The sequence below is a fragment of the Lithobates pipiens genome, unplaced genomic scaffold (genome assembly GCF_037356315.1).
Source record: "Lithobates pipiens isolate NorthernLeopardFrog02 unplaced genomic scaffold, aLitPip1_a1.2 Scaffold_30, whole genome shotgun sequence".
NCBI classification, from domain to species: domain Eukaryota; kingdom Metazoa; phylum Chordata; class Amphibia; order Anura; family Ranidae; genus Lithobates; species Lithobates pipiens.
This window is the reverse complement of record NW_027507791.1, coordinates 20,282,333-20,309,867: the sequence shown is the minus strand read 5'-3', so window position 1 is coordinate 20,309,867 and position 27,535 is coordinate 20,282,333. Positions and strand designations below refer to the sequence as shown.

At 46.4% G+C, this 27,535-nt stretch overlaps 1 protein-coding gene across 5 annotated transcripts in view; it reads left to right on the top strand.

The window, feature by feature from the left end:
- FOXN3 (forkhead box N3) overlaps positions 1-27,535 on the top strand; it is a 267,558-nt gene that overhangs the window by 152,230 nt on the left and 87,793 nt on the right. For all 5 annotated transcript variants that reach the window (XM_077463748.1, XM_077463745.1, XM_077463749.1 and 2 more), the window contains exon 3: positions 5,485-5,621. In XM_077463748.1, coding sequence (XP_077319874.1) covers positions 5,485-5,621 — 137 coding nt within the window. The remainder of the gene's footprint in view (positions 1-5,484; positions 5,622-27,535) is intronic.

Here is a 27,535-nt window from a genome sequence, read left to right as displayed (position 1 = left end):
TTGTTATTCGGGGACTGCGGCTTGTGGAGAGCCCTAATTGAACTGGAGTGCCTCTTCATGGCATCCTCAAAAAGCTGAGAGCGAATCATTGTACATATTGAGAATAAATAGGCCACATTTCTGGCAGATTAGGACCGGTTAGATCCATTATCCTCACAGACGGCAACACAGCTTCACATTGCACCAGTAAGACTCTTAGAGGACCTCTGCCAACAATGAATGGAAGAACGGGAGCGGCCATGCTGGCATGTTTGTTTTTCAGTGGCTGGTGAGCTGCAGACCGATCTTTTTATTTTTTATGGCTGGATTTTTTAAAATCTCTGCAGAAGATTAACATTTAGGAAGAATAAATCAAATAAATATTGAGAGCTTACATTGGCTTGTGTTTTTAGGACTCTACTCCTTTCTCTAACTCTCCTCTCCTGAAATACTCTGCACTGATGGAGGACTCTGCTCCTTTATCTAACTCTCCTCTCTTGAAATTAACATTAATAAATCACCGGGACCAGATGGCTTGCACCCAAGGGTACTTGGGGAACTCAGTCAAGTAATTGCCAAACCATTGTTCCTAATTTTTACTGACAGTCTACTTACTGGAATGGTACCAGCTGATTGGAGAAAAGCCAATGTAGCAACAATATTTAAAAAGGGCCCAAAATACATCTCTGGGAATTTACAGACCAGTTAGCCTAACATAAATAGTATGTAAACACTTGGAGGGGATGAGGGACTATATACAAGATTTTAGTAATGAGAACGGTATCATTGGCAGTAATCAGCATGGATTTATGAAGAATCATTCTTGCCAAACCAATCTATTAACCTTCTATGAGGAGGTGAGTTGCCAACTAGATAAAGGAAGGCCCGTGGACGTGGTGTATCTGGATTTTTCAAAAGCATTTGACACAGTTCCCCAAAAAGGTTTACTCTACAAAATAAGGTCTGTTGGCATGGACCATAGGGCGAGTACATTGATTGAAAACTGGCTACAAGGGCGAGTTCAGAGGGTGGTGATAAATGGAGAGTACCCGGAATGGTCAGGGGTGGGTAGTGGGGTCCCCCAGGGTTCTGTCCTGGGACCAATCCTATTTCATTTATTCATAAACAACCTGGAGGATGGGGTAAACAGTTCAATCTCTGTATTTGCGGACGATACTAAGCTAAGCAGGGCAATAACTTCTCCGCAGGAGGTGGAAACCTTGCAAAAAGATCTGAACAAATGAATGGAGTGGGCAACTACATGGCAAATGAGGTTCAATGTAGAAAAATGTAAAATAATGCATTTGGGTGGCAAAAATAGGAATGCAATCTATACACTGGGGGGAGAACCTCTAGGGGAATCTGGGATGGAAAAGGACCTGGGGGTCCTAGTAGATAGGCTCAGCAATGGCATGCAATGCCAAGCTGCTGCTAACAAAGCAAACAGAATATTGGCTTGCATTACAAAGGGGATCAACTCCAGAGATAAAATAATTCTCCCGCTCTACAAGACTCTGGTCCGGCCGCACCTGGAATATGCTGTCCAGTTCTGGGCACCAGTCCTCAGGAAGGATGTACTGGAAATGGCGGGAGTACAAAGAAGGGCAACAAAGCTAATAAAGGGTCTGGAGGATATTTGTTATGAGGAAAGGTTGTGAGCACTGAACTTATTCTCTCTGGAGAAGAGACGCTTGCGAGGGGATGTGATTTCAATATACAAATACCGTACTGGGGACCCCACAATAGGGAGCAAACTTTTTCCCAAAAGGGAGTTTAACAAGACTTGTGGCCACTCATTAAAATTAGAAGAAAAGAGGTTTAACCCTAAACTGTGTAGATGGTTCTTTACTGTAAGCCCCTGTACACACGGTCGGAGATTTCCACAACCAAATCCGTCAGATTTTGTCCGTCGGATCTTGTCCGAAACTGTTGTATACACACGGTCGGACAAAGTTGGCGAAAAATACGATCTTTCAGAACGTGATGACGTAATTTCGTTACGATGGGACTACATTCAGGCTAGTAGCCAATAGCTTTGATGTAGGAATTTTATCTGAGCATGCGTGGCACTTGGTCCGATCAAAATTCTCTACACATGATCGGAGTATGTCCGATCGGCCTAGTTGGTCGGGAAATATTTCCAACATGTTGGAAAATTGGGTCCGACGGAATCAGTCCCATGCATACCACACACAGTCGGATTATCAGACAACACGGTCCGATAGGACACATTCTGACGGATTCTCCGACCATGTGTACAAGGGCTAAGAGCGGCAAGGATGTGAAATTCCCTTCCACAGGCGGTGGTCTCAGCGAGGGGCATTGATAGTTACAAGAAACTATTAGATAACCACCTGAACAACTGCAACATACAGAGATGTACAATGTAATACTGACACATAATCACACACATAGGTTGGACTTGATGGACTTGTGTCTTTTTTCAGCCTCACCTACTATGTAACTATGAAATGCTCTGCACTGCTGGAGGGTTCTGCTCCTTTCTCTAGCTAACTTTCCTCACCTGAACTACTCTATGCTGCTGGAGGACTCTGCTCCTTTGTCTAAAAAATAAAGAACTCCGCGCTAGGTAAAAAAGTGAGTATAAGCTGCTCCCCTCAAAGTGCTAAATAAGCTAGTCTTTAGCTCGGGGGGGGGGGGGTATATTAATAAGGGGGCACTGAAAAGGCAGGAGGAACTCTGCACTGCAAGGCATGGTCTCTTCCAGAGAATGGAAGGTCAAGGCATGGTCTCTTCCAGAGAACTTGAGGAGATCTGTGATGAGAGGGTTTTTTTTAGGGGGTCTGTGACATCATCCTGCCTTGGCTGTGATAACCCTGAGATCATCTACTGCAGAAATTGTGCTAAATCGGTATTTGTGAGCCCATGTGTTTAAATCTGGGCTTTCCAAAACCCATAGGTCAGTTGGAGCCATTTGCATGACATTATCCAATCCACTGACATCAATGATGGGGCTATTCCTCCCATTGACACCAATGATGGGACACTACTCCTCCCAATGACACTAATGAAGGGGCACTATTCCACCCATGGATACTGATGATGGGGCACTATTGCTCCCACTGAAACCAGCGACGGGACACTATTGCTCCCACTGACACCAGCGACGGGACACTATTGCTCCCACTGACACCAGCGACGGGACACTATTGCTCCCACTGACACCAGCGACGGGACACTATTGCTCCCACTGACACCAGCGACGGGACACTATTGCTCCCACTGACACCAGCGACGGGGCACTATTGCTCCCACTGACACCAGCGACGGGGCACTATTGCTCCCACTGACACCAGCGACGGGGCACTATTGCTCCCACTGACACCAGCGACGGGGCACTATTGCTCCCACTGACACCAGCGACGGGGCACTATTGCTCCCACTGACACCAGCGACGGGGCACTATTGCTCCCACTGACACCAGCGACGGGGCACTTAAAGTGGCAGCTATTGCACAGCTGTTTGTGTTCTTCCATGAATTAGGCTAAAAGGCAGCTGTTAGTTGATATTGCTGCTGCACACTCTACTACCTTCATTGTTCCATAGTATTCAATTCCTAAAACATTTACAGATGAATACAGCATGTCGTTAAGAACTCTTATGCCGCGTACACACGGTGGGACTTTCCAACAGCAAATGTGCGATTGGAGCTTGTTGTCGGAAATTCCAACCGTGTGTAGGCTCCATCGGACAGTTTCCATCGGAATTTCCGTTGTGCAAAATTTGAGATCTGGTTCTCAAATTTTCCGACAACAGAATCCGTTTGCGTAAATTCTGAGTGTGTACACAATTCCGACGCACAAAGTTCCACGCATGTTCAGAATCGAGCAGAAGAGCCGCACTGGCTATTGAACTTAATTTTTCTCGGCTTGTCGTATGTGTTGTACGTCACCGCGTTCTTGACGTTTGGAAATTCCGACAACTTTGTGTGACCGTGTGTATGCAAGACAAGTTTGAGCCAACATCCGTGGGAAAAAAACACGGTATTTTGTTGTCGGAATGTCCGATCGTGTGTATGCGGCATAAAGATCATCGCGCACATTACAATTTGATTGTACAATCGTCTTTAAGGAGTAACTCCCCTTTAGTTCACCTCTGGGTGATCTGTGCACATTGCGGGGGTTTTAACAAGCTCTGAAGCCATTTCCAACCTTTTTCTTCTGATGAAATAGCTGTTTTTCTGTGTCCATGTGCGGAGTCAGTTTAATGGGAGTGGGTTCATAATGATCAATCGGCTGGCGCGGGGCTCTAATGAGGAAATTGTGAAGGTCTGCATACCTTTAGACGTGTTCCTATTGGGATTATCTCACCCAAAATGATGTTTTTGTTGCAGGGGATGCCTGAAATCTGACTTGCATCTCAGTGCAGACTTCTGGAAAAATCAGTGAGCCAATCGCCAATCACTCAAGCAGGAAATTTAATTTCTGGGGGGGGGGGGGGGGGCGCTGTATACTATCTCTGTTCAAAACACCTCTAGGTCACCATATTGCGTTTTACAGAAAATTACAACGCTGCAGATTGAAAAGGAAAGGTCATTGATAATATTCAATTACAATATGACTTGTGTCATAACTGTATATGCTATATAATTTTTTATTTTTTATTTTTTCCCATGATTGTGGAGTTACCCTTTTTAAATCTACCAACCATAATGTTTTGGATGGACTTTCTTGATTGGGTATAAATCTATTCAGTAGGCATGCACCAATACCATTTATTTTTTTTTTTTTTTTTTTTACGAGTACCGATACTTTTAGTACACGCTGATATCAATTACCGATACCTACCACAACTGTTTTGTTTTCACTTCAGCTGTCGGCAATGGTACAAAGCATTGAAGAGTTATTTACAAATTAAATATTTGATTTTTTTTTTTTTGCGCTCTTTCAATGTGAAATGTGTAAATATATGTTAATATATATGTGTAAAATCTTCACTAACAAAGCAATCAAAAAAAGGTTTTGTTTATCGTTTATAAAATGGACATGGGGGGTGGGGGGGGAAGCAGGAAAATAATTAAATGGAGGAGAATAGGGAGTTAATTAAGGCTGATTAGAGTAAATTAAAAGTTAATAAGGGGCTAAACAGAGGAACATTTGTTCATCCCTTTGATCTGCAGATGAAGAAACAGAAAGATTCAAAAAGAAACAATGTTTCTTTTTATTTTAGTGTTTCAGTGGCTGAGCAATGTTGTTGTTAAACATTGCCGACTTTTTATTTTTTATTTTTTTTTAACTTCTTTAACACTTCAGCTGTCAACAGGGCAGACCCACTGACGGCTCAAAGGACTGAGTCTGAAAGTATCAGTTTCAGGTATTGGTGCATTTGCACGAGTCCCGAATATTCAGTCTACCAAAACTACGTTATATGAGGATCTCATTAAACTATCCAGAGTTGATTGTAAGGTCAGATTGTAATGTGTATGGTGACCCTTTTAATCATGTGTTTTATATCTAATGTATTGTGGTGTTCCTTGTGTTTCAGAGTATCGGGAAAGGGTCCTTGTGGTGTATAGACCCAGAATACAGACAGAACCTGATCCAAGCCTTGAAAAAGACCCCCTACCATCCCTACTCCCACGTCTTCAACACCCCTCCCACCTCTCCTCAGGCATATCAAAGGTAAGGCAAATGTTCGGCGTCTGCGTGCGTTACTGCGATTTGACGCTGTATGGGTTACACACTAATATACCGATTTTATTTTAAACTCACCTACAGCGGCCTCGGCTTTTTGCTCAGCTTTCCTTTCTGCTTCCATGTCCAGTTATGAGAATTGTTCCAAAAATTTGTCTGACCCATCCAATGCGTCTCCCTTCCATGCTGGACTAGCAGCCTCTGGAGATTTGTGTTCAGCCGTTGCCATGGCGGCGACCAGTTCAGTTTCAACAGTTGAACCGGTTTTGCTGTGGTTACGCCGTCTTTGTTTGTTTGGAGAATTTGCTATGGAGGCAACTCCGCTCTATGATCTTTGCTACTTTTATTATTGTTTTTAGATCCTGTAGTTATTACTCTGATCTTTTGTTACTTTTTTCCCTTTTTTTTTTAGATCTTGTAATTAATACGCTATGATCTTTGCTACTTTGTTACTTGTATCATTATTTTTATATCTTGTAATTATTACTCTGTGATCTTTGCTACTTTGTTACTTTTTTAATACTATTTTTTAGATCTTATTATTACTTTATGATCTTTGCTACTTTGTTACTTGTATCATTATTTTTATATCTTGTAATTATTACTCTGTGATCTTTGCTACTTTGTTACTTTTTTATCACTATTTTTAGATCTTATTATTACTTTATGATCTTTGCTAACATGTCTTTATATTTTTGGTAGAACTAGATGGACTTGTGACTTTATTTTTATTTTTTTCAACCTAACTATGTTACTTGTATCACTATTTTTCGATTTTGTAATTGTTACCCTATGATCTTTGATACTTTGTTACTTTTATCACTGCTTTTAGATCTTCTAGTGTTTAAGATGGCCACAAATGGATCATGGATTTTCTTTTTCTGCTGAACAGAAAAAAACAAATACGTATTCCTCTATCCACCCAGTCGAGGTGGATAAAGGAATCCTTGACACTGAGACATTGGGGGAGATTTACTAAAACTGGAGCACTCAGAATCTGGAGCAGCTGTGTATGGTAGCCAATCGGCTTCTAACTTCAGCTTGTTCAATCAAACATTGACAATAAAAATTAGAAGCTGATTGGTTTCTATGCAGAGCTGCACCAGATTTTGCCCACTCCAGTTTTAGTAAATCTCCCCAATTGTATTTTTAGAGCAGGGAAACTCCGCTGTCAGAATTCAATGATTGTAACAGCTATTGGCTGCTGATTGCAAGAAATTCTCACCTTGTCAGAGCGGCCATGTATGGATCGAAATTTGGCTGGTCCCTGCTAAACTGTACGAATTTTAGTCCAACTATTGCATGTTTAAGGCTCGGTTCACACTACTTCAATGTGACTTTGATGCTTTTTACCGTGCCACTTTGATGCAACTTTGCGTATTCTGTGGGGCCAAGTCGCACTGTAAATCGCATCAGAGTAATGCAGGAACCTTTTTTTCATAATTGCACTGTGCTGAGTTGCATTGATTAGAAGGGGCACCATTGTAAACCATGAGGTTTCCCTTGTCTTGTGATTCTGTGCAGCTTAAGTCGCAATAGTGTGAACCGGGGCTTACTCTATAGTCTTTGTTACTATTGTTTTTTGATTTTCCAGCGTTGCTGTATAGTCTTTGTTACTTTTATTACTGTTTTTAGATCTTCTGAGGTTACCCTTTTCTACCGCTGCATTGTTTTGTGCCTGATGGGGGGGGGGGGGGGGGATTTTTCTTTAAATTGTGACTTTTGTGTCTTGCATAAGGTTTATAAAGTAAATTACTATTTCTTTGTTTATCCAATTAACTTAAAGCAGAACATTGCCCACAGCAACTTGATTAAAATAATGTTCTTTAGCAAGAAACATACATTCTACATAAAGCAGAGTTCCACCCAAATGTGGAAGCTCCTCTTATCTTGCCGCCCCCCCCCCCCCCCCAGGTGCCACCTTTTGGGGGGTGGTACCTGTTTTTGACAGGTACTCATCCCCACCTCCGAGAGATCTCGCCACTGTGAGATCACTCGGAATTTCCCCTCCTTCCCCCACCGCCAGGCCATTCAGAAAGCTCAGCGTTCTTTGCATATGCACAGTAGGGAACTGGCTGTGAAGCCGCCATGCTTTTCTGCCTGTTTCCCTTGCAGGCAATGGCAGCAGCAGCCCAGAGCCGCTGAAAACATTGGCTGTGGTGCCGGCGTCACTGGATTCCAGGACAGGTAAGTGTCCAATTATTAGTACGGTATGTTCAGCTGCTAACTTTTTTGCTTGGGAAGGGGGGTGACTCCACTTTAATAACTATGCCACCAACAGTCGAGGTTGCTGTAAATTGCCTATTGGTATCATTGGTATCAGTGGGAAGAATAGTGTCTCTTCATTTGTGTCAATAGGAGGAATAGTGTTCCATCATTGGTGCCAATGGGAGGAATAGTGTTCCATCATTGGTGCCAATGGGAGGAATAGTGTTCCATCATTGGTGCCAATGGGAGGAATAGTGTTCCATCATTGGTGTCAATGGAAGGAATAGTGTTCCATCATTGGTGTCAATGGGAGGAATAGTGTTCCATCATTGGTGTCAATGGGAGGAATAGTGTTCCATCATTGGTGTCAATGGGAGGAATAGTGTTCCATCATTGGTGTCAATGGGAGGAATAGTGTTCCATCATTGGTGTCAATGGGAGGAATAGTGTTCCATCTTTGGTGTCAATGGGAGGAATAGTGTTCCATCATTGGTGTCAATGGGAGGAGTAGTGCTCAGAGCTAAGACAAACTGCTGTTGTTCAGCATCCATCTCCTACCTGAGCTGTTGCCTGATCGATTTCCCCAGATGGAATAATGCAAGAGGAATTGGGGGGTTGGAGTCATCAGCCTCTGCATTCCTCTTACCACTGCTAGTCTGGGGAAAGTGCTCAGAGCTGAGATAAGTTGCAGTTATGCAGCATCCATCTCCTTCCTAGCTGTTGTCAGATCGGCTGCAGCAGGAGGGAAGGAGGCAGATCGGGGCTCATAGCTAGGGTCAGAAGCACCTAGCAACTTGGAGCAAAGTGCTCATGTATTTAATTCCATAAGGGACAGAACAGTGGCTGGTGGTGAGGCACTGGCTAGTTTTAGAGCCAGATACACACAGGTTACATACGCAGAAAACGTAGTGCGAGAGCAATAATACTAGCACTAGAGCAGACCTCCTCTGTAACTTTAAACATGTAACCTGTAAAAAGAATTTAAAGCCTCGCATATGGAGATTTTTAAATACTGATGTTTGGCGCCATTCCACAAGTGTGCGCTATTTTAAAGCATGACACGTTGGGTATCTATTTACTTGGCGTAACATCATCTTTCACAATATACAAAAAAATCTGGGTTATCTTTTTTTTGTTTTTGTTTTTGGTTAATATTCATGAGCTATTTTATTTCCAAAAATATCACGTTTAAAAAAACTGCTGTGCAAAAACCGTGTAACATAAAAAGTTGCTATGACCACCAAGGGGTTAATTACAGTAATATGAAAATAATTATGATATTTTGTTTTTAAGGGGATTTACTCGATTTTCAAAAACTGTACTCAAGCAGGTGGCTTTAACGGACAAATTACTGAAGTTGGACATTCTAACTAACTAACCAACCAGTAATTTCACAGTATATAGATAAATAATAAATTATTAGCTTATAACATTCAGCATAATAATATATGATATATGAAGAACATGGGATTGTGGGTAAATCTTATACACTTCAATCCATGTTTTTTCCTTGTAGTCAAGAGGGCTGGGCTGGAAGGGAGCATTTGTCTTTTAGACACATTCCCCCTTCTGTGACACTGCAGTGAGAGGCGTGCCTCCACTGCAGCATTTTTATTGGACAGCTGAGACCAATGCTGCTTTATCATTGGTCCAAGACTCCAAGCAGTCCATTGAGCTCAGTCCCTTTTGACAAGAAGTGAGGAGAGGCACTGGGAGCTCATCCTCTGTCTGCTGCAAACAGAGTGTGTCAGCTTGTATTTAAACTGGCCGCTCTGTATATAGCTACTGGCAGGCTGCGCAAGGAGCCCCGTATCTCCGGAATCATAAGTTGTAGGAGGCCCAATATTTTTTTTTTACCAGTGGTGTGGTAGGACTTCAGCTACCTACAATCCTCCCAAAGCTCGATTATTTTTTTTTAATGTTCATGGCAAGGCCCCTGACTGCACATCCCTGAAATATATGTGTAATAAATATATACTGTGTGTGTGTGTGTGTGTGTATGTATGTATATGTATATGTGTATATATATATATATATATATATATATATATATATATATATATATATATAATTACATGCACACATTGTACATAATAGTTTTTGTATAAAAAAAAAAATGCAAGAGATATAAAAACTATTGCTGTCATTCCCCCTGGGAACATCCAAATTTTTGGTATTTTCAGTATGACAAGCCGCGCCATAAATTATATATTTTTAAAATACTTCTAGCTCGCTCAGCAGGAATGCGCTCCATGGAACAAGTTTAATATCCTGCGCTCAGCGGAGCTGATGTCCCTCCCAATTTTGGGGCGAATTATCAGTTTTGGGACGTGCGTGGATTCCGCGCCACTTTATGACTTCATAACAAGATTTCAGAGACTCGCAGATTGTTTTGCAAGTCTAATATTTCGTTCTGCGAGACGGAGCGTGGCAAGTTTCCCTTTTTTTTTTTTTTTTCCTCTAGCTCTTCCCTCCCGAAAGAACATTTAATGAAGTTTCTTGCCGTCTCCAACGAAGAGCATTCCATCACATGCCCAGACAATCAATCTGCGCGGCGAACAGCTGGCTTTCAGGGGGAAGACTGCCGTAAGTCTGCCCTCGCAAGGCGATTAGCGTGTTGGGCGCCATGGCAACTGGAGCGTCGCCATGGCAACCCATAGCGGAGACAGGTGCACTTGCATCACACGGCAGTTAGTTGCCTGGCAAAAGGACAGACCATTAGCACGTATAACTACACAGTTGCCATGGCGACCGGTAACCCCCGCGTTGCGACTCCCGATGGCTGGCATCCTTTTTTTTTCTCTTTTCGGAGATGTATACCTGCTTTTGTCTGAAAATCATCGGCGGCGTGAATTATGCGAGATGACAACTTGAGGTCAGATAGCTTCAGGAAGAAAACGTCAAATTGGGGATAATCACAAAAGCCCGGACAAAGTGCTCGGGAGGCAAAATCTGACGGCGAGTAAAAATAGAACCGCTCCGCTTTTTAGGACTCGGAAGAGACGTCTGCGATGGCTTGTTCCCTGTAAATTGAAGCGTCAGCTCCTTGCTCGCGTGTCAGTAAACTGCCCAAACACTGCCGTTCATTTCCACACAACGGGTCTTATTATCACCTTCACTTTTCAGTCTGATCATCTGACAACCTCATTGTTTTAGATTTTATACGTGTATTTATTTACAAAATGTAACTGTATATCGGCATTTTTCATTTGTTTTCTGCAAATGTTTTTTTTTTTTTTCTTTTTTTTTTTTTTTTTGAGGTTGAATAGAATGGAAAGTGACAGGTTGAAAAATATCCCGCCATTGGGGTTGTAAGAAGGTTTTTTTCATAATCCAATACGTTTTTGATAAAAATGGTCAGAATTGTTATTGTGTCAATTAAATAAAAATGTAAAAAACATGAACTTGCCAAACAAAAGTGACTGAGATTCTGACCACATATACACCTCTGTTGTAGATAATAGATACGTTTTTAAATGGACTGTCAAAAGTGTACCCATTCCACAGTGGCAAGGTTGAAGAACTCTTAGTAGGTAAAATGTGCAATAGAGTGCAGAGGGCATGGCAGGGGGCGCCGGCGATATGTACAGGAGAGGAGTGTGAGGGGTATGACGGTGGTAAATATGTACAGGAGAGGAGTGTGGAAGGTATGATGTTGGGCAATGTGTAGGGAGAGAAGTGGATATGACAGTGCTCGGTATGTACGGGAGAGTAGTGTGGAAGGTATAATGGCAAGGGCGTCTTTAAGGCAGGGCAAAGGGGGCAGCTGCCCTGGGCCCTGTCATTGTTGTGGGGCCCAAAGCAGCTGCCTCATATTTGCCAACTATCCCAGTTTAAATTCCCTTGTCCCTTGAAGTTTTAGTCCCTTGCTGTGTCCCGATATCTAAGTGTGAAGTGCTGCTACTAATACTGCCCAGATCTGCCCTATTCTGTACAGATGACTCAACTCAGACCCTGTGTTTACATGTAAATAATCGGCATTCATATGTAAATACTAACATCATTGATATGTAAATAGCTGCATCCAACGGCATAGATATGTAAATAAAGTTGGCATTTATATGTATATCTTGCCCCCTGCAGTGAGGAGATGATGTGCTGTAACCTCTAGAAACCAATCTGTGAGCAATATTACTGTACAGTAATCTCTAGCAACTAATCAACAAGCAGAAATCATGTGCTGTAGCATCTAGCAACTAATCAGTGAGCTGTAATGTGTGCCGTAACCTTTAGCAACTAGTCAGTAAGCTGTAATGATACACTGTAACCTCTGGCAACCAATCGCCTGTCTGATCTGATATAGTAAACTGATTTTAAGTCTAGCTGCTATTTATTGTATTTCTCAGAGCAGGTGGAGAGCAAAATTGTAGGGGGGGGGGGGGGTCAAAGAAAACGTTTGCCCAGGGTCCAATCAATATTAAAGATGGCCCTGTATAACGGTGAGCGATCTGTAAGGAGAGGAATGTGGAGGGTATGACAGAGGGCAGTATGTACAGCAGAGGCATGTGGAGGGTATGACAGTGGACAGTATGGCAATAGGTACTGGAGAAGAGTATGGCAGGGTATGAGGGTGCAGTATGTACAGGAGAGGCGTGTGGAGAGTTTGACAGTGGGCAGACTTACAGGAGAGGAATGTTGGGGGGTATGGCAATGGGCAGTATGTACAGGAGAGGAGTGTGAAGGGTATGATAATTGGCAGTATGTACAGGGGAGGAGTGTGGAGGCTATGATGGTGGGCAATATGTACAGGAGAGGACTGTGGAGGGTATGGTAGTGGATAGTATGCGCAGGAGAGGATTGTGGAGGGTATGACAGTGGGCAGTATGTACAGGAGAGGATTGTGGAGGGTATGGCAGTGGGCAGTATGTACAGGAGAGGATTGTGGAGGTTATGACAGTGGGAAGAATGTACTGGAGAGGAGTGTGGATGGTATGGCAATATGTACTGGAGAAGAGTATGGGAGGGTATGAGGGTGCAGTATGTACAGGAGAGTCATGTGGAGGGTTTGACAGTGGGCAGACTGTACAGGAGAGGAATGTGGGGGGGTATGACAGTGGGCAGTATGTACAGGAAAGGAGAGTGAAGTGTATGATGGTTGGCAGTATGTACAGGGGAGGAGTGTGGAGGCTATGACAGTGGGCAATATGTACAGGAGCGGAGTATGGAGGGTATGAATCACCACTTACATCAGCGTCTCCTTTCAGAGTCCCCTACCTCACATCACAAGCAAAGAACACTAGGCAGACTTTGTTGACCTTAATCCTCAATCATTGAGCATAGATCACTGACCCTAGCTGGGGTCCAGAAAAAAATCTTGTGGTGGTCTATAGTTTGGAATCTCCCTGGGTAGACAAGTCCTGGTGAGAAAGAGGTTCAGCCTTTGTATACGGAAAGGCTTCTTTACAGTAAGGGCTTTGAGAATGTGTAATAGACTTCCTCTGGAGTTGGTTCTGGCCAACTGTGTAGATTGTTTATCAAAGGGCCGGATATTTCTAAATGCACCAAATATAACTGAATATAAATTATTTATCACCAATCCCGTCAGAGAATTGTTGATGCGAGGAATATTAGATCACCTCAGGGGACCAGGAAGGAATATTTTCTCATTTCAGCGCCATGGTTTAGAAATTGGATTTTTATATCAAAATTGAGACCTAAGTGTTGGGAGGAACGGCGGCTGTGCGGAGTTCAAACCTCTTACCTCCGCCATGAAGCCGTCTAGGCGTACAGAACTGAACAGCGCTGGTTTCCCTGGCACCAATTAGTGATGTGATTACCGCGAGTGGATTGCCATTTCAGGCCTAAAAGGATGGGCAACAGGCGAAAGGATTTGGAATGAGATTACGGAATTAAGGAGCTCCTTGCTATTGTTCCGCCTTTTAATGCGATGGTTTTTCTCAAGTGAGTGAGACAATCCGGTTTGGAGATTGAAGTAGCGGATCGATGTCCTGCGGGCTGCCGTAGTGTACAGGCTGACCTGCGGGTGACATCCCAAATCCGGCACACTTGGCAGGCGAGGGTCACAGCAGCCCCAGTGCTGGTCTCTGTAGATAAGCTAGAGACGATTGTCGAGGGGTGATCGATGTTCCTGGAAATAAAATTTTTTTTCTCAGCCAGTTTTTCTCAAAAGTTGTTAAAATTTTTACTTTTGTTGCATCAAAATGAGTTCTTATCTGTCTGTATTCTATTCTTTTTTTAAAGCGACGGTGTAGCCTATTGTCATACGAAAGGAGTTGTAAATCAATGCATTAAGGTGAAAAACATTCTGTGCTGCAGCTGCCCCCCAGAACCCCTTTTTTATTGCCTGAACCCCATATTTTCAGCGACGGGGATGAGCACAGCAGCTCCAGGCGCTGTCTCGGGTCCTCATTGGCTAGATTGATAGCAGCGGGAGCCATTGGCTCCCGCTGCTGTCGGTCAAATCCAGTTACACGGGAGGCAGGGGCCTAGGCAGAGTCATGTTGTCTGTGTCAATGGATGCAGCAACAGGACTCTGAAACATGGCCACAGGGGTGCCCCCCCCCATGGAATGAGGCTCTCCGAGGGAGCACTCGAGAATTGGAGGAGCCGGGAGCTGTCTGTTCTCATGGGTGAACCTGTATAGAAGTGATTTTATAATTATCAGCTGCTGCACCTGCAGGGCTCTGAGGAAAGTGGCATGGTTTGCATCCCTTTAGACTTTGGGATTATCTCACCAAAAATGACATTTGTGTTGCAGGGGATATCTGAGCCCAAAATCTGAGTTCTGTGAAAATCAGCGAGCCAATCACAGAAGCAGGACATTACATTTCTGGGGGTGTGTTCTGTACAGGTTGCCAATTGTGTATTGCATTTTACAAAAAATGACCACAGCTGCAAATTGAAATGGAAAGGTCGTTATTAATAACATTCAATTACAATATGACTTGTGTAGGAATTGTATATGATATATATTTTTTTTTTTCCCACTAAAGTGGAGTTACCCTATGTTTGGGGCCAAGAAGATAAAAGATTTAATTTGTATTTTCTCGTGTGATTTGAATCATTTTTATAGATTGAATTCTAACTTAAAACCTAGCACCAGGGGTTTTTTCCTCAGAAAATAGGCACAGGAACTAAGCCCCACCCCCTTACAAGTCATCCTTTATCTCCACCCCCTACCCACCTCTGAGCACCATCCTTTGGCTCCACCCCTACCCACCCCCAAGCACCACCTGTTCTAGAGAATACGAAACCAAGTATCAGCTTGTGATACTAATTGATTTGTATGGAACTTTGTTAATGATAACTAGAAAATAAATAAAATAAACCCCCCTCCCCCGAGCAACAACAGATATACCCCAACAACAAAAGATCTCTGCAGCAAAAAACAAACAAAAAAAACGAATAATGCCAATAATAATAATTTAATAATTCATTTTTGTGTTGGGGTTATTTAATTCTTTTTTTAAATTTTTTTATTTAAGGGTTAGGGGTTAAAGCGGAACTTCAGTAATTTTTTTAAACTTTCCATCTTTTGAATCTTCTGCCCTTGTTGTTGTTGTTTTTTTTTTGTTTTTTTCCTTTTGGATAATAAAACATTTTTTTTCTGCCAATAAATCCCTTATACAGCCCACTTCCTTTTTCTTGTCTGGTCATTAGCCTAGGCTTATGACATCATACACAGCTCTCACTCTCATGAGAGTTTGCCAAGAAGGGAGGGGGAGGGGTGAGTCATAAGAGGGCCAATGAGAGCTACAGAGCTGGAGGTGTGCCTCTGTGTAAATCCGGGAAGTGAACAAGGCAACAGCTTCAGCTGCCCACAGTTAAAATGGTTGCAGCCAGACTCAGTGGAGGGAGATTTCTGCTGTATATTTGGCAAGTACAGAATCACAGTATATATAAGATATGCAAAGTGGTTGGAGGGAAGCTTCAGAATGGCAAAGGTGTTTTTATTACAAATTATGTGAGCAGACTGCAGTTCCTCTTTAAAGTAAGGAGTTAATTATTTTGTTATTACATGGTTTTTATTTATTTGTGTATTTATTTTAATTTTTTTTTATTATTAGTAGTAGTAGTAGTAATAACACCTTAACAAAAAATCAATAACCCTAACGCCAAACTATAATCTCATCCATAGCCTAACCTTAAAGTGGAGCTCCTGCTCCCCTCCAAAAATTAAAAGTCAGCAGCTACAAATACTGCAGCTGCTGACTTTTAATATCAGGTCTAGGGATGAGCTTCGAGTTCGAGTTGAACTTATGTTTGACTCGAACATTGCCTGTTTGCCTGTTCAGCGAACAGTGAACAATTTGGGGTGTTCGCGGCAAATGTGAAAAGCCGCGGAACACCCTGTACAAGTCTATGGGAGAAATCTAAAGTGATAATTTTAAAGGCTTATATGCAAATTTTTGTCCTAAATAGTGTTTGGGGACCCGAGTCCTGCCCCAGGGGACATGGATCAATGCAAAACAAAGTCTTAAAACAGTCAGTTTTTACGGGAGCAGTGATTTTAATAATGCTTAAAGTGAAACAGTAAAAGTGTAATATTCCTTTAAATTTCGTACCTGGGGGGTGTCTATAGTATGCCTGTGAAGGAGCGCATGTTTCCCGTGCTTAGAACTGTCCCTGCACAAAGTGTCATTTCTGCAGGAAAAAAAGTCATTTAAAAGCACTCGCAGCTATATGAATTGTCGGCTCCCCATAATACAGATAACAGTCATTGAAAGTCATTGATAAAAAAAAAAAAGCGTGGGGTTCCCCGAAATTCAATTACCAGGCCCTTCAGGTCTGGTATGGATATTAAGGGGAGCCCGCTTCAAATTTTTAAAAAAAAATGATGTGGGGTTCCTCCCAAATATCCATACCAGACCCCTTATCTGAGCACGCAACCTGGCAGGCCGCAGGAAAAGAGGGGGGATGAGAGAGCGCCCCCCCCCTCCTGAACCGTACCAGGCCGCATGCCCTCAACATTGGGAGGATGCTTGTCCCCATGCTTGTCCCCATGAGGCCCCCACAACCCTGGTCGGTGGTTGTGGGGGTTTGCGGGCGGGGGGGCTTATCGGAATCTGGAAGCCCCCTTTAACAAGGGGACCCCCCAGATCCCGCCTGTTTGAAATGGTAAGGGGGTACAAAAGTTCCCCTACCATTTCACAAAGACGGTGTAAAAAATTTTTTAAACACACACACACCCCGCTGGGAAAAGTCCTTTTATTAAAAATAAAATAATAAAAAAAAAAAGATTCTAGCGGTGGTAATCCGCTCTTGCTATCCAGCGATGGATGATCTCTTCTCCGGGGTCCAGCGATGGGTGATCTCTCCCTCCAACGCAGCACTGGACCCCGGAGAGATGATCATCCATTGCTGGATAAAAAGAGTGGATTACTCCCGCTGGAATCTTTATAAAAAAAAAAACAAAAAAAAAAAAAAAAAAAAAGATTCCAGCGGGGATAATCCACTCTTGTTATCCAGCAATGGATGATCATCACTCCGGGGTCCAGTGCTGCGTTGGAGGGAGAGATCACCCATCGCTGGATCAGATCAGCCATCGCTGGACCCCGGAGAGAAGATCACCCATAGCTGGACCCCGGAGAGATGATCAGCCATAGCTGGACCCCGGAGAGATGATCAGCCATAGCTGGACCCCGGAGAGATGATCAGCCATAGCTGGACCCCGGAGAGATGATCAGCCATAGCTGGACCCCGGAGAGATGATCAGCCATAGCTGGACCCCGGAGAGATGATCAGCCATAGCTGGACCCCGGAGAGATGATCAGCCATAGCTGGACCCCGGAGAGATGATCAGCCATAGCTGGACCCCGGAGAGATGATCAGCCATAGCTGGACCCCGGAGAGATGATCAGCCATAGCTGGACCCCGGAGAGATGATCAGCCATAGCTGGACCCCGGAGAGATGATCGGCCATAGCTGGACCCCCAGGGGGGATGATCGGCCATAGCTTGACCCCGGAGAGATGATCGGCCATAGCTGGACCCCGGAGAGATGATCGGCCATAGCTGGACCCCGGAGAGATGATCGGCCATAGCTGGACCCCGGAGAGATGATCGGCCATAGCTGGACCCCGGAGAGATGATCGGCCATAGCTGGACCCCGGAGAGATGATCGGCCATAGCTGGACCCCGGAGAGATGATCGGCCATAGCTGGACCCCGGAGAGATGATCGGCCATAGCTGGACCCCGGAGAGATGATCGGCCATAGCTGGACCCCGGAGAGATGATCGGCCATAGCTGGACCCCGGAGAGATGATCGGCCATAGCTGGACCCCGGAGAGATGATCGGCCATAGCTGGACCCCGGAGAGATGATCGGCCATAGCTGGACCCCGGAGAGATGATCGGCCATAGCTGGACCCCGGAGAGATGATCGGCCATAGCTGGACCCCGGAGAGATGATCGGCCATAGCTGGACCCCGGAGAGATGATCGGCCATAGCTGGACCCCTGAGAGGAGATCGGCCATAGCTGGACCCCGGAGAGGAGATCGGCCATAGCTGGACCCCGGAGAGGAGATCGGCCATAGCTGGACCCCGGAGAGGAGATCGGCCATAGCTGGACCCCGGAGAGGAGATCGGCCATAGCTGGACCCCGGAGAGGAGATCGGCCATAGCTGGACCCCGGAGAGGAGATCGGCCATAGCTGGACCCCGGAGAGGAGATCGGCCATAGCTGGACCCCGGAGAGGAGATCGGCCATAGCTGGACCCCGGAGAGGAGATCGGCCATAGCTGGACCCCGGAGAGGAGATCGGCCATAGCTGGACCCCGGAGAGGAGATCGGCCATAGCTGGACCCCGGAGAGGAGATCGGCCATAGCTGGACCCCGGAGAGGAGATCGGCCATAGTTGGCCCCCGGAGAGGAGATCGGCCATAGTTGGCCCCCGGAGAGGAGATCGGCCATAGCTGGACCCCGGAGAGGAGATCGGCCATAGCTGGACCCCGGAGAGGAGATCGGCCATAGCTGGACCCCGGAGAGGAGATCGGCCATAGCTGGACCCCGGAGAGGAGATCGGCCATAGCTGGACCCCGGAGAGGAGATCGGCCATAGCTGGACCCCGGAGAGGAGATCGGCCATAGCTGGACCCCGGAGAGGAGATCGGCCATAGCTGGACCCCGGAGAGGAGATCGGCCATAGCTGGACCCCGGAGAGGAGATCGGCCATAGCTGGACCCCGGAGAGGAGATCGGCCATAGCTGGACCCCGGAGAGGAGATCGGCCATAGCTGGACCCCGGAGAGGAGATCGGCCATAGCTGGACCCCGGAGAGGAGATCGGCCATAGCTGGACCCCGGAGAGGAGATCGGCCATAGCTGGACCCCGGAGAGGAGATCGGCCATAGCTGGACCCCGGAGAGGAGATCGGCCATAGCTGGACCCCGGAGAGGAGATCGGCCATAGCTGGACCCCGGAGAGGAGATCGGCCATAGCTGGACCCCGGAGAGGAGATCGGCCATAGCTGGACCCCGGAGAGGAGATCGGCCATAGCTGGACCCCGGAGAGGAGATCGGCCATAGCTGGACCCCGGAGAGGAGATCGGCCATAGCTGGACCCCGGAGAGGAGATCGGCCATAGCTGGACCCCGGAGAGGAGATCGGCCATAGCTGGACCCCGGAGAGGAGATCGGCCATAGCTGGACCCCGGAGAGGAGATCGGCCATAGCTGGACCCCGGAGAGGAGATCGGCCATAGCTGGACCCCGGAGAGGAGATCGGCCATAGCTGGACCCCGGAGAGGAGATCGGCCATAGCTGGACCCCGGAGAGGAGATCGGCCATAGCTGGACCCCGGAGAGGAGATCGGCCATAGCTGGACCCCGGAGAGGAGATCGGCCATAGCTGGACCCCGGAGAGGAGATCGGCCATAGCTGGACCCCGGAGAGGAGATCGGCCATAGCTGGACCCCGGAGAGGAGATCGGCCATAGCTGGACCCCGGAGAGGAGATCGGCCATAGCTGGACCCCGGAGAGGAGATCGGCCATAGCTGGACCCCGGAGAGGAGATCGGCCATAGTTGGCCCCCGGAGAGGAGATCGGCCATAGTTGGCCCCCGGAGAGGAGATCGGCCATAGCTGGACCCCGGAGAGGAGATCGGCCATAGCTGGACCCCGGAGAGGAGATCGGCCATAGCTGGACCCCGGAGAGGAGATCGGCCATAGCTGGACCCCGGAGAGGAGATCGGCCATAGCTGGACCCCGGAGAGGAGATCGGCCATAGCTGGACCCCGGAGAGGAGATCGGCCATAGCTGGACCCCGGAGAGGAGATCGGCCATAGCTGGACCCCGGAGAGGAGATCGGCCATAGCTGGACCCCGGAGAGGAGATCGGCCATAGCTGGACCCCGGAGAGGAGATCGGCCATAGCTGGACCCCGGAGAGGAGATCGGCCATAGCTGGACCCCGGAGAGGAGATCGGCCATAGCTGGACCCCGGAGAGGAGATCGGCCATAGCTGGACCCCGGAGAGGAGATCGGCCATAGCTGGACCCCGGAGAGGAGATCGGCCATAGCTGGACCCCGGAGAGGAGATCGGCCATAGCTGGACCCCGGAGAGGAGATCGGCCATAGCTGGACCCCGGAGAGGAGATCGGCCATAGCTGGACCCCGGAGAGGAGATCGGCCATAGCTGGACCCCGGAGAGGAGATCGGCCATAGCTGGACCCCGGAGAGGAGATCGGCCATAGCTGGACCCCGGAGAGGAGATCGGCCATAGCTGGACCCCGGAGAGGAGATCGGCCATAGCTGGACCCCGGAGAGGAGATCGGCCATAGCTGGACCCCGGAGAGGAGATCGGCCATAGCTGGACCCCGGAGAGGAGATCGGCCATAGCTGGACCCCGGAGAGGAGATCGGCCATAGCTGGACCCCGGAGAGGAGATCGGCCATAGCTGGACCCCGGAGAGGAGATCGGCCATAGCTGGACCCCGGAGAGGAGATCGGCCATAGCTGGACCCCGGAGAGGAGATCGGCCATAGCTGGACCCCGGAGAGGAGATCAGCCATCGCTGGATAGCAAAAGTGGATTACCACCGCTAGAATCTTTTTTTTTTTTTTTTTTTTTTTTTTTTTTTTTTTTAATAAAAGGACTTTTCCCAGCTGTGTGTGTGTGTGTGTGTGTGTGTTTTTTAACATTTTTTTTTTACACTTTCTTTGTGAAATGGTAGGGGTACTTTTGTACCCCCTTACCATTTCAAACAGGGGGGGCGGTTCAGGAGGGGGGGCGCTCTCGCCCACCCCTCTTATCCTGCGGCTTGCGAGGTTGCGTGCTCAGATAAAGGGTCTGGTGTGGAGTTTTTGGGGGAACTCCACACCATTTTTTTTTCTTTTAAATTGACGCGGGGCTCCCCTTAATATCCATACCAGACCTGAAGGGCCTGGTAATTGAATTTGGGGGGAACCCCACGCTTTTTTTTTTTTTTATATAAATGACTTTCAATGACTGTTATCTGTATTACAGGGAGCCGACAATTCATATAGCCGCGAGTGATTTTAAATGAATTTTTTTCCTGCAGAAATGACACTTTGTGCAGGGACAGTTCTAAGCACGGGAAACATGCGTCCCCTTTTACAGGCATACTATAGACACCCCCCAGGTACGAAATTTAAAGGAATATTACACTTTTATTGTTTCACTTTAAGCATTATTAAAATCACTGCTCCCGAAAAAACATCAGTTTTTAAACCTTTTTTTTTTTTGCATTGATACATGTCCCCTGGGGCAGGACCCGGGTCCCCAAACACTTTTTTATGACAATGCCATGCATATTAGCCTTTAAAATTAGCACTTTTGATTTTGAACGTTCGAGGCTCATAGACTTGAATAGGGTTCTAAAGTTCACACGAAGTTTAGGTCTGTTCGCAGGTTCTGGTGCAAACCGAACCGGGGGGTGTTCGGATCATCCTTAATCAGAACGCATACCAGTCCAGGGATCCCACAAAGTCGGCACCCCAGCTGATTTTTCACTCGGCTCTCGGGTTCCTTGTAAGGGAAACCAGCAGTGAAGTCTTGTGGATACACAGCCGGCTCCATACTGCGCATCCGTGAAGTGCGGCGAACTTTTGGAATTGCCCAAAGGTGGAAGGAGGAGGGGGGTCTAATTTCCATGGAGTCTTGCCGCGGCGAGCTCTCCCGTAAGTAGAGGCGGTTACTGGTCAAAAACAGGTACCCGCTCCCCCCCGAAATGTGCCACATATGGCAGCAGAAGGGAGAAGAAGCTCGGCGGAGCTCCGTTTTTGACTCTGACCCTTTACCCTAACAAAAAATTAAAACTAATACATGAATAAGAATAAAAAGAGAAATAAAAGCTAAAAAAAAGTTGAAAAACAGATCAGTTTTCTCTATTGGCTAAAATGAAAAAAAAAAAAAAATGGCAAAGCTTAAAAACGATGTATAAAAAAAACATGCAAACAAAATGTTGCATGAAAACATGCAAAATAGGCCGGAAAATTGTCCAAAGACACTGCTCTCGGGTGTGAATACAGTCTTTAATGCAACAATGTGTTTTTTTTTTTTTGGGCTTTGTCTTTTGTGCCGTCACCTATGGGCTAATTGCGTCTTATCCAGCCTTGTCTATAGCTTTTAACGCCTGGGCCGTCATTGCAGCGTGCAGCGCACTTGTTTTATGTAAACACTTATGGAGGAGAAATTGGAGCCGCGATCTTTGCTAAGTAACACGGGGCAGGCATAGATGGGTTGGCGTTCAGAAGGAAGGGTGTGAGAACAGGTTCTCATTAGCGGCTGCCTGGGAAACCAACAAATGCCGCTGACAGTGATTTATAGAAAAAAGTGCAATCTTTCTGGGTCACTGGAGACGCCTGCACAAATCGAAAGGAAATAATGACCGCTTTTCCCACTTGGAAATGTGTGATGAGATAAAATGTATGTAAAGTTTTATGATTTTTATACCTTCATTTACTAAATTGTCGGAGGATGAATTCAGATTTCGGCATGGCCGTTGCATCTGCCTGAACTCTGTGTGTGTGTGTGTGTGTGTGTGTGTGTGTGTGTGTGTGTGTGTATATATATAAAATAAATCGCCATTTACTGCATGATTGAGCCGTCTGTTGTTCTGCCCAGTGACAGATCTAGTCCAATCATGTAAACTGCATGGAAGGGGTTTTGTTTTACAGAAGCTTAGAATGGAGAATATTTTTAGGAGGAGGAGAAAAGGTGGATCTGTAGATTAATATGGCAATAATGTCGGGTATGTATTTTTTTGTTATAATACAAATGCTTTCTCAGTGATGTCATCAATCTCTAGTGAATGGATAGGCTGCATTCTCAGTGATGTCATCAATCTCTAGTGAATGGATAGGCTGCATTCTCAGTGTTGTCATCGGTCTCTAGGGAATTGATAGGCTGCATTCTCTGTGATGTCACCGCTCTCTAGTGAATGGATAGGCTACATTCTCAGTGATGTCATCGGTCTCTAGGGAATTGATAGGCTGCATTCTCAGTGATGTCATCGGTCTCTAGGGAATTGATAGGCTGCATTCTCTGTGTTGTCACTGCTCTCTAGTGAATGAATAGGCTGCATTCTCTGTGATGTCACTGCTCTCTAGTGAATGGATAGGCTGCATTCTGTGTTGTCACTGCTCTCTAGTGAATGGATAGGCTGCATTCTCTGTGATGTCACCGCTCTCTAGTGAATGGATAGGCTGCATTCTCTGTGTTGTCACTGCTCTCTAGTGAATGGATAGGCTGCTGTATTCCATGACTCTTGTACTGATCACACAGACATGTATACAGTAGAGATCATAACACTGGACTTGGACAACATCCTTCTCTCCCCCACATCCATTCTTTTATTCTCGGAGGTCCTGGTGGAATTGTTGAATCTTTCTCTTGATTCTCAGCAGCGGTTTGACCTTCCTAAAAACAAACCACACACGGGGATTCCTGAATGAACGATTCAGAGTTTCCCCTCCGAGGTGACGTCAATGTTCCCGGCCTGCTCTGTGCTGCTGGTAGATCCGTTGCTCTTCATCTTTGTAGTTTTCTTCCTTTGCTGGATGCAGTTTATGTGACAATGTCATTTCCCCGACCCTTAGACTACGACGTACCCGGCCGTGTAATCCAAGCAGGGGACAATTGTGTGGTGTGTAGGTGATGGAGTGTCATGTGCCAGGCCATGACGACAGTCCTTGGCATCCAAATGAGATTCCTTCAGGCTTGTTGGAAAAATCTCAGATCTGTTCAGCGAAGGGGTGTATGGTGGGGATCAGCCAAGTAATTCTGACTAATCAATTTTACAGCAGAGTTACTGATTGGTATTATCAATGACATTTTGCAAATAAAAAACAAACAAAAAAACACAAATTTTCATTCATTGAGCTGAATAGGTGAGAGAGTCACAAATAATGTCAGTCAATTTAATACAACTGTCAGACTGCTAACCTACTACATGAGACGGTCCGAGACTGCAGACCTGATACATGAGACGGTCCGAGACTGCAGACCTGATACAGGAGACGGTCCGAGACTGCAGACCTGATACAGGAGACGGTCCGAGACTGCAGACCTGATACAGGAGACGGTCCGAGACTGCAGACCTGATGCGTGAGACGCTCCGAGACTGCAGACCTGATGCGTGAGACGCTCCGAGACTGCAGACCTGATGCGTGAGACGCTCCGAGACTGCAGACCTGATGCGTGAGACGCTCCGAGACTGCAGACCTGATGCGTGAGACGCTCCGAGACTGCAGACCTGATGCGTGAGACGCTCCGAGACTGCAGACCTGATGCGTGAGACGCTCCGAGACCGCAGACCTGATGCGTGAGACGCTCCGAGACTGCAGACGTGATGCGTGAGACGCTCCGAGACTGCAGACGTGATGCGGGAGACAGTCCGAGACTGCAGACGTGATGCGGGAGACGGTCCGAGACTGCAGACGTGATGCGGGAGACGGTCCGAGACTGCAGACGTGATGCGGGAGAAGGTCCGAGACTGCAGACGTGATGCGGGAGACGGTCCGAGACTGCAGACGTGATGCGGGAGACGCTCCGAGACTGCAGACGTGATGCGGGAGACGCTCCGAGACTGCAGACGTGATGCGTGAGACGCTCCGAGACGGCAGACCTGATGCGTGAGACGCTCCGAGACCGCAGACCTGATGCGTGAGACGCTCCGAGACTGCAGACGTGATGCGGGAGACGGTCCGAGACTGCAGACATATTAAATAAGATTCCTAGAGGTCACTGCTATTATTCCTATTATTACAATTCAATGTTCCCTGTGTGTGTTCTCTATTGTCCTCTTAACATATACAAAGAAAAGGGATGGATGGCACACAGACAGAAGATCATCTGATAGAAATAAATCAAACAATTGAACTACCAGAAGCCAGACTAGAGAGACCATTCAGTCATTAATTGGGAAAACACAGACTACTGTCTGCAGGGGCCCTGAGCGCCAAAAGGGCCAAATGCAGCCCCCGGGCCATGGGTTGGGCACTAGGGATTTGGAGGGTGTGTCTTTTTTTATTTATTTTTATTTTGGGTATATTTAGAATAGTTTACCTCATTTAAATTGTGTCTCCTTCGCTTTATTTTTTTAAATTTTATTTATTTATTTGTTTTACTTTACACAACTGCATGCATTGCAGGAAAGGAGCGTTCCCACACCTTGTTCAAAATGCACTGCCTTTGTAATCTGCTGCGGGTGCCAATACATTGTTACTTTGGGGGGGGGGGGGCGCTGGACTAGGGTCAGTGGGAATAGAGAATGTCCTGCCATCCAGTTGAAGTAAACAATGCCCTTTCTTTGGTGTCCCATAGTTGGCGTCAGTGGGGAAGAATTTTGCCCCATCATTGTTATCAGTTGGAGGCATAGTGCCCCATTGTTCGTGTCAATTGGAGGAATAGTGCCTTATAGTTGGCACCGATGGAAGGAATTGGTGTCGGTGAGTGGAATGTTGCCCCATTGTTGGTGTCAATGAAAGGAATGTTGCCCCATTGTTGGTGTCAATGGAAGGAATGTTGGCCCATTGTTGGTGTCAATGGAAAGAATGCTGTCCCATTTTTACTTTACACAACAGAACACAGTGTCCTGTCTTTGGTGTCAGTGGAGGGACTAGTGTCCTAATGTTGATGTTAGTGGGAAGAATAGTCCCCCATAGTTTGTGTCAATGGAAGGAATTCTGCCCGATCATTGGTGTCGGTGGAAGGAATAGTGCCTCAGTGTTGGTGTCAGTGGGAGGAATAGTGCCCCATAGTTTGGATCAATGAAAGGAATTCTGCCCGATCATTGGTGTCGGTGGGAGGAATCGTACCCCATCATTGGTGTTGGAGGAATAGTGCGCCATAGTTGGCATCAATGGAAGGTGTTATGCCCAATCATTGGCGTCAGTGGGAGGAATCATACCCTTTTGTTGGTGTCAGTGGGAGGGATGGTGGCCTATTATCAATGGAAGGAATTGTACCCCATAGTTGTCAGTGGGAACAATGGTGCCCCATTCTTGGTGTCAGCGGTAGGAATTGCACCCCATTGTTCTTTCCACTGACACCAACAATGGGGCGTAATTCCTGCCGCTGACACCAAGAATGGGGTCCTATTCCTTCCACTGACACCAATGATCGGGCAGAATTCCTTCGACTGACCCAACAGAGTCCCAAGGGCCGGATAAAGGCAAGCAAAGCGTGCAGTTTGGAGACCACTGCCTTAGATTGGATGCAATTTATAGCCCATTGTATCCTTAAAATCCCCCAGAATCCACTCTTATTCAGTCTTTCTGATTGGCGTCAATAAGTTTAAGCAAATTGGGCAAATATTTGGGGATATTGGCAAAATTTCAGCAAATTTCTGGGTAATGAAAACTCCATTTCTCCCATCGCTGGTGTCTGGGGACCATTTCTCATGTTGTATTCTTCAGCCTCTGCCCTACTGTCTGCCCTCATGTTGTAAAGTGCTGTGCAAACTGTTGGAGCTAAATAAATCCTAAATAATAATATGGCATTTTATTTAAACCTCTGATGGGGATCGCTGGACGTCCTAATAGGCAGAGCTGGGACATGTGCACAGCGCTCTCATTGGCTGAGAGAGAGAAGTAACTGTTTGGAGATTTAATCATCTGGAACATCAGGTTTGGGTGGTTCGCCCTTTAAAGGGAAGCTGTTGTTGAGCTTGGGGCGGCAGTGGGAGTCCGGCACCGCGGGGGTTAACGATGCCCTGGAACAGTCCTTGCTCCATTTTTAGAGCCCGGGGCCACTCCTTAGTCTGCCTGTGGATGGGACGGGGGCGTGTGGAGAACAGATCGGGCCCCCCTCGGATTGCAGAGTTCCTGGTCTCCATAGAGACGCATACCAGCATTGTAAGATAATACAGAGCGTGTGTGTGATCGGCACAAACGTGGGGCTGCGCACCAATCACAGCTGGGCGCCGCTGCAAAACAGCCCCGGGGTGACGGCCGTCCACTTCAAGGGGCTGCGGAGAATTTTTTTCAAGACGTATTTATTAAATCCGGTGCAAAGGGAGAAGTGGTGGTGGGGGAGGGGGGCTGGGTTATGGCGTGCATTTTGCCAACTTGCGTTACTTGGGGCATTGGAGTTGATTTATTAAAGGCAAATAGACTGCGCACTTTGTAAAGTGCAGTTGCTCCAGATCTTAGTAAATGAGGTAAAGCTTCACTTTGCAAAAGACAAAAAAAAAAAAAAAACACCCAATCACTGGCAGGGGGGAAAAAATGCATTTTTGCTTGCACATGATTGGATGATGGAAGTCAGCAGAGCTTCTGCTCGTT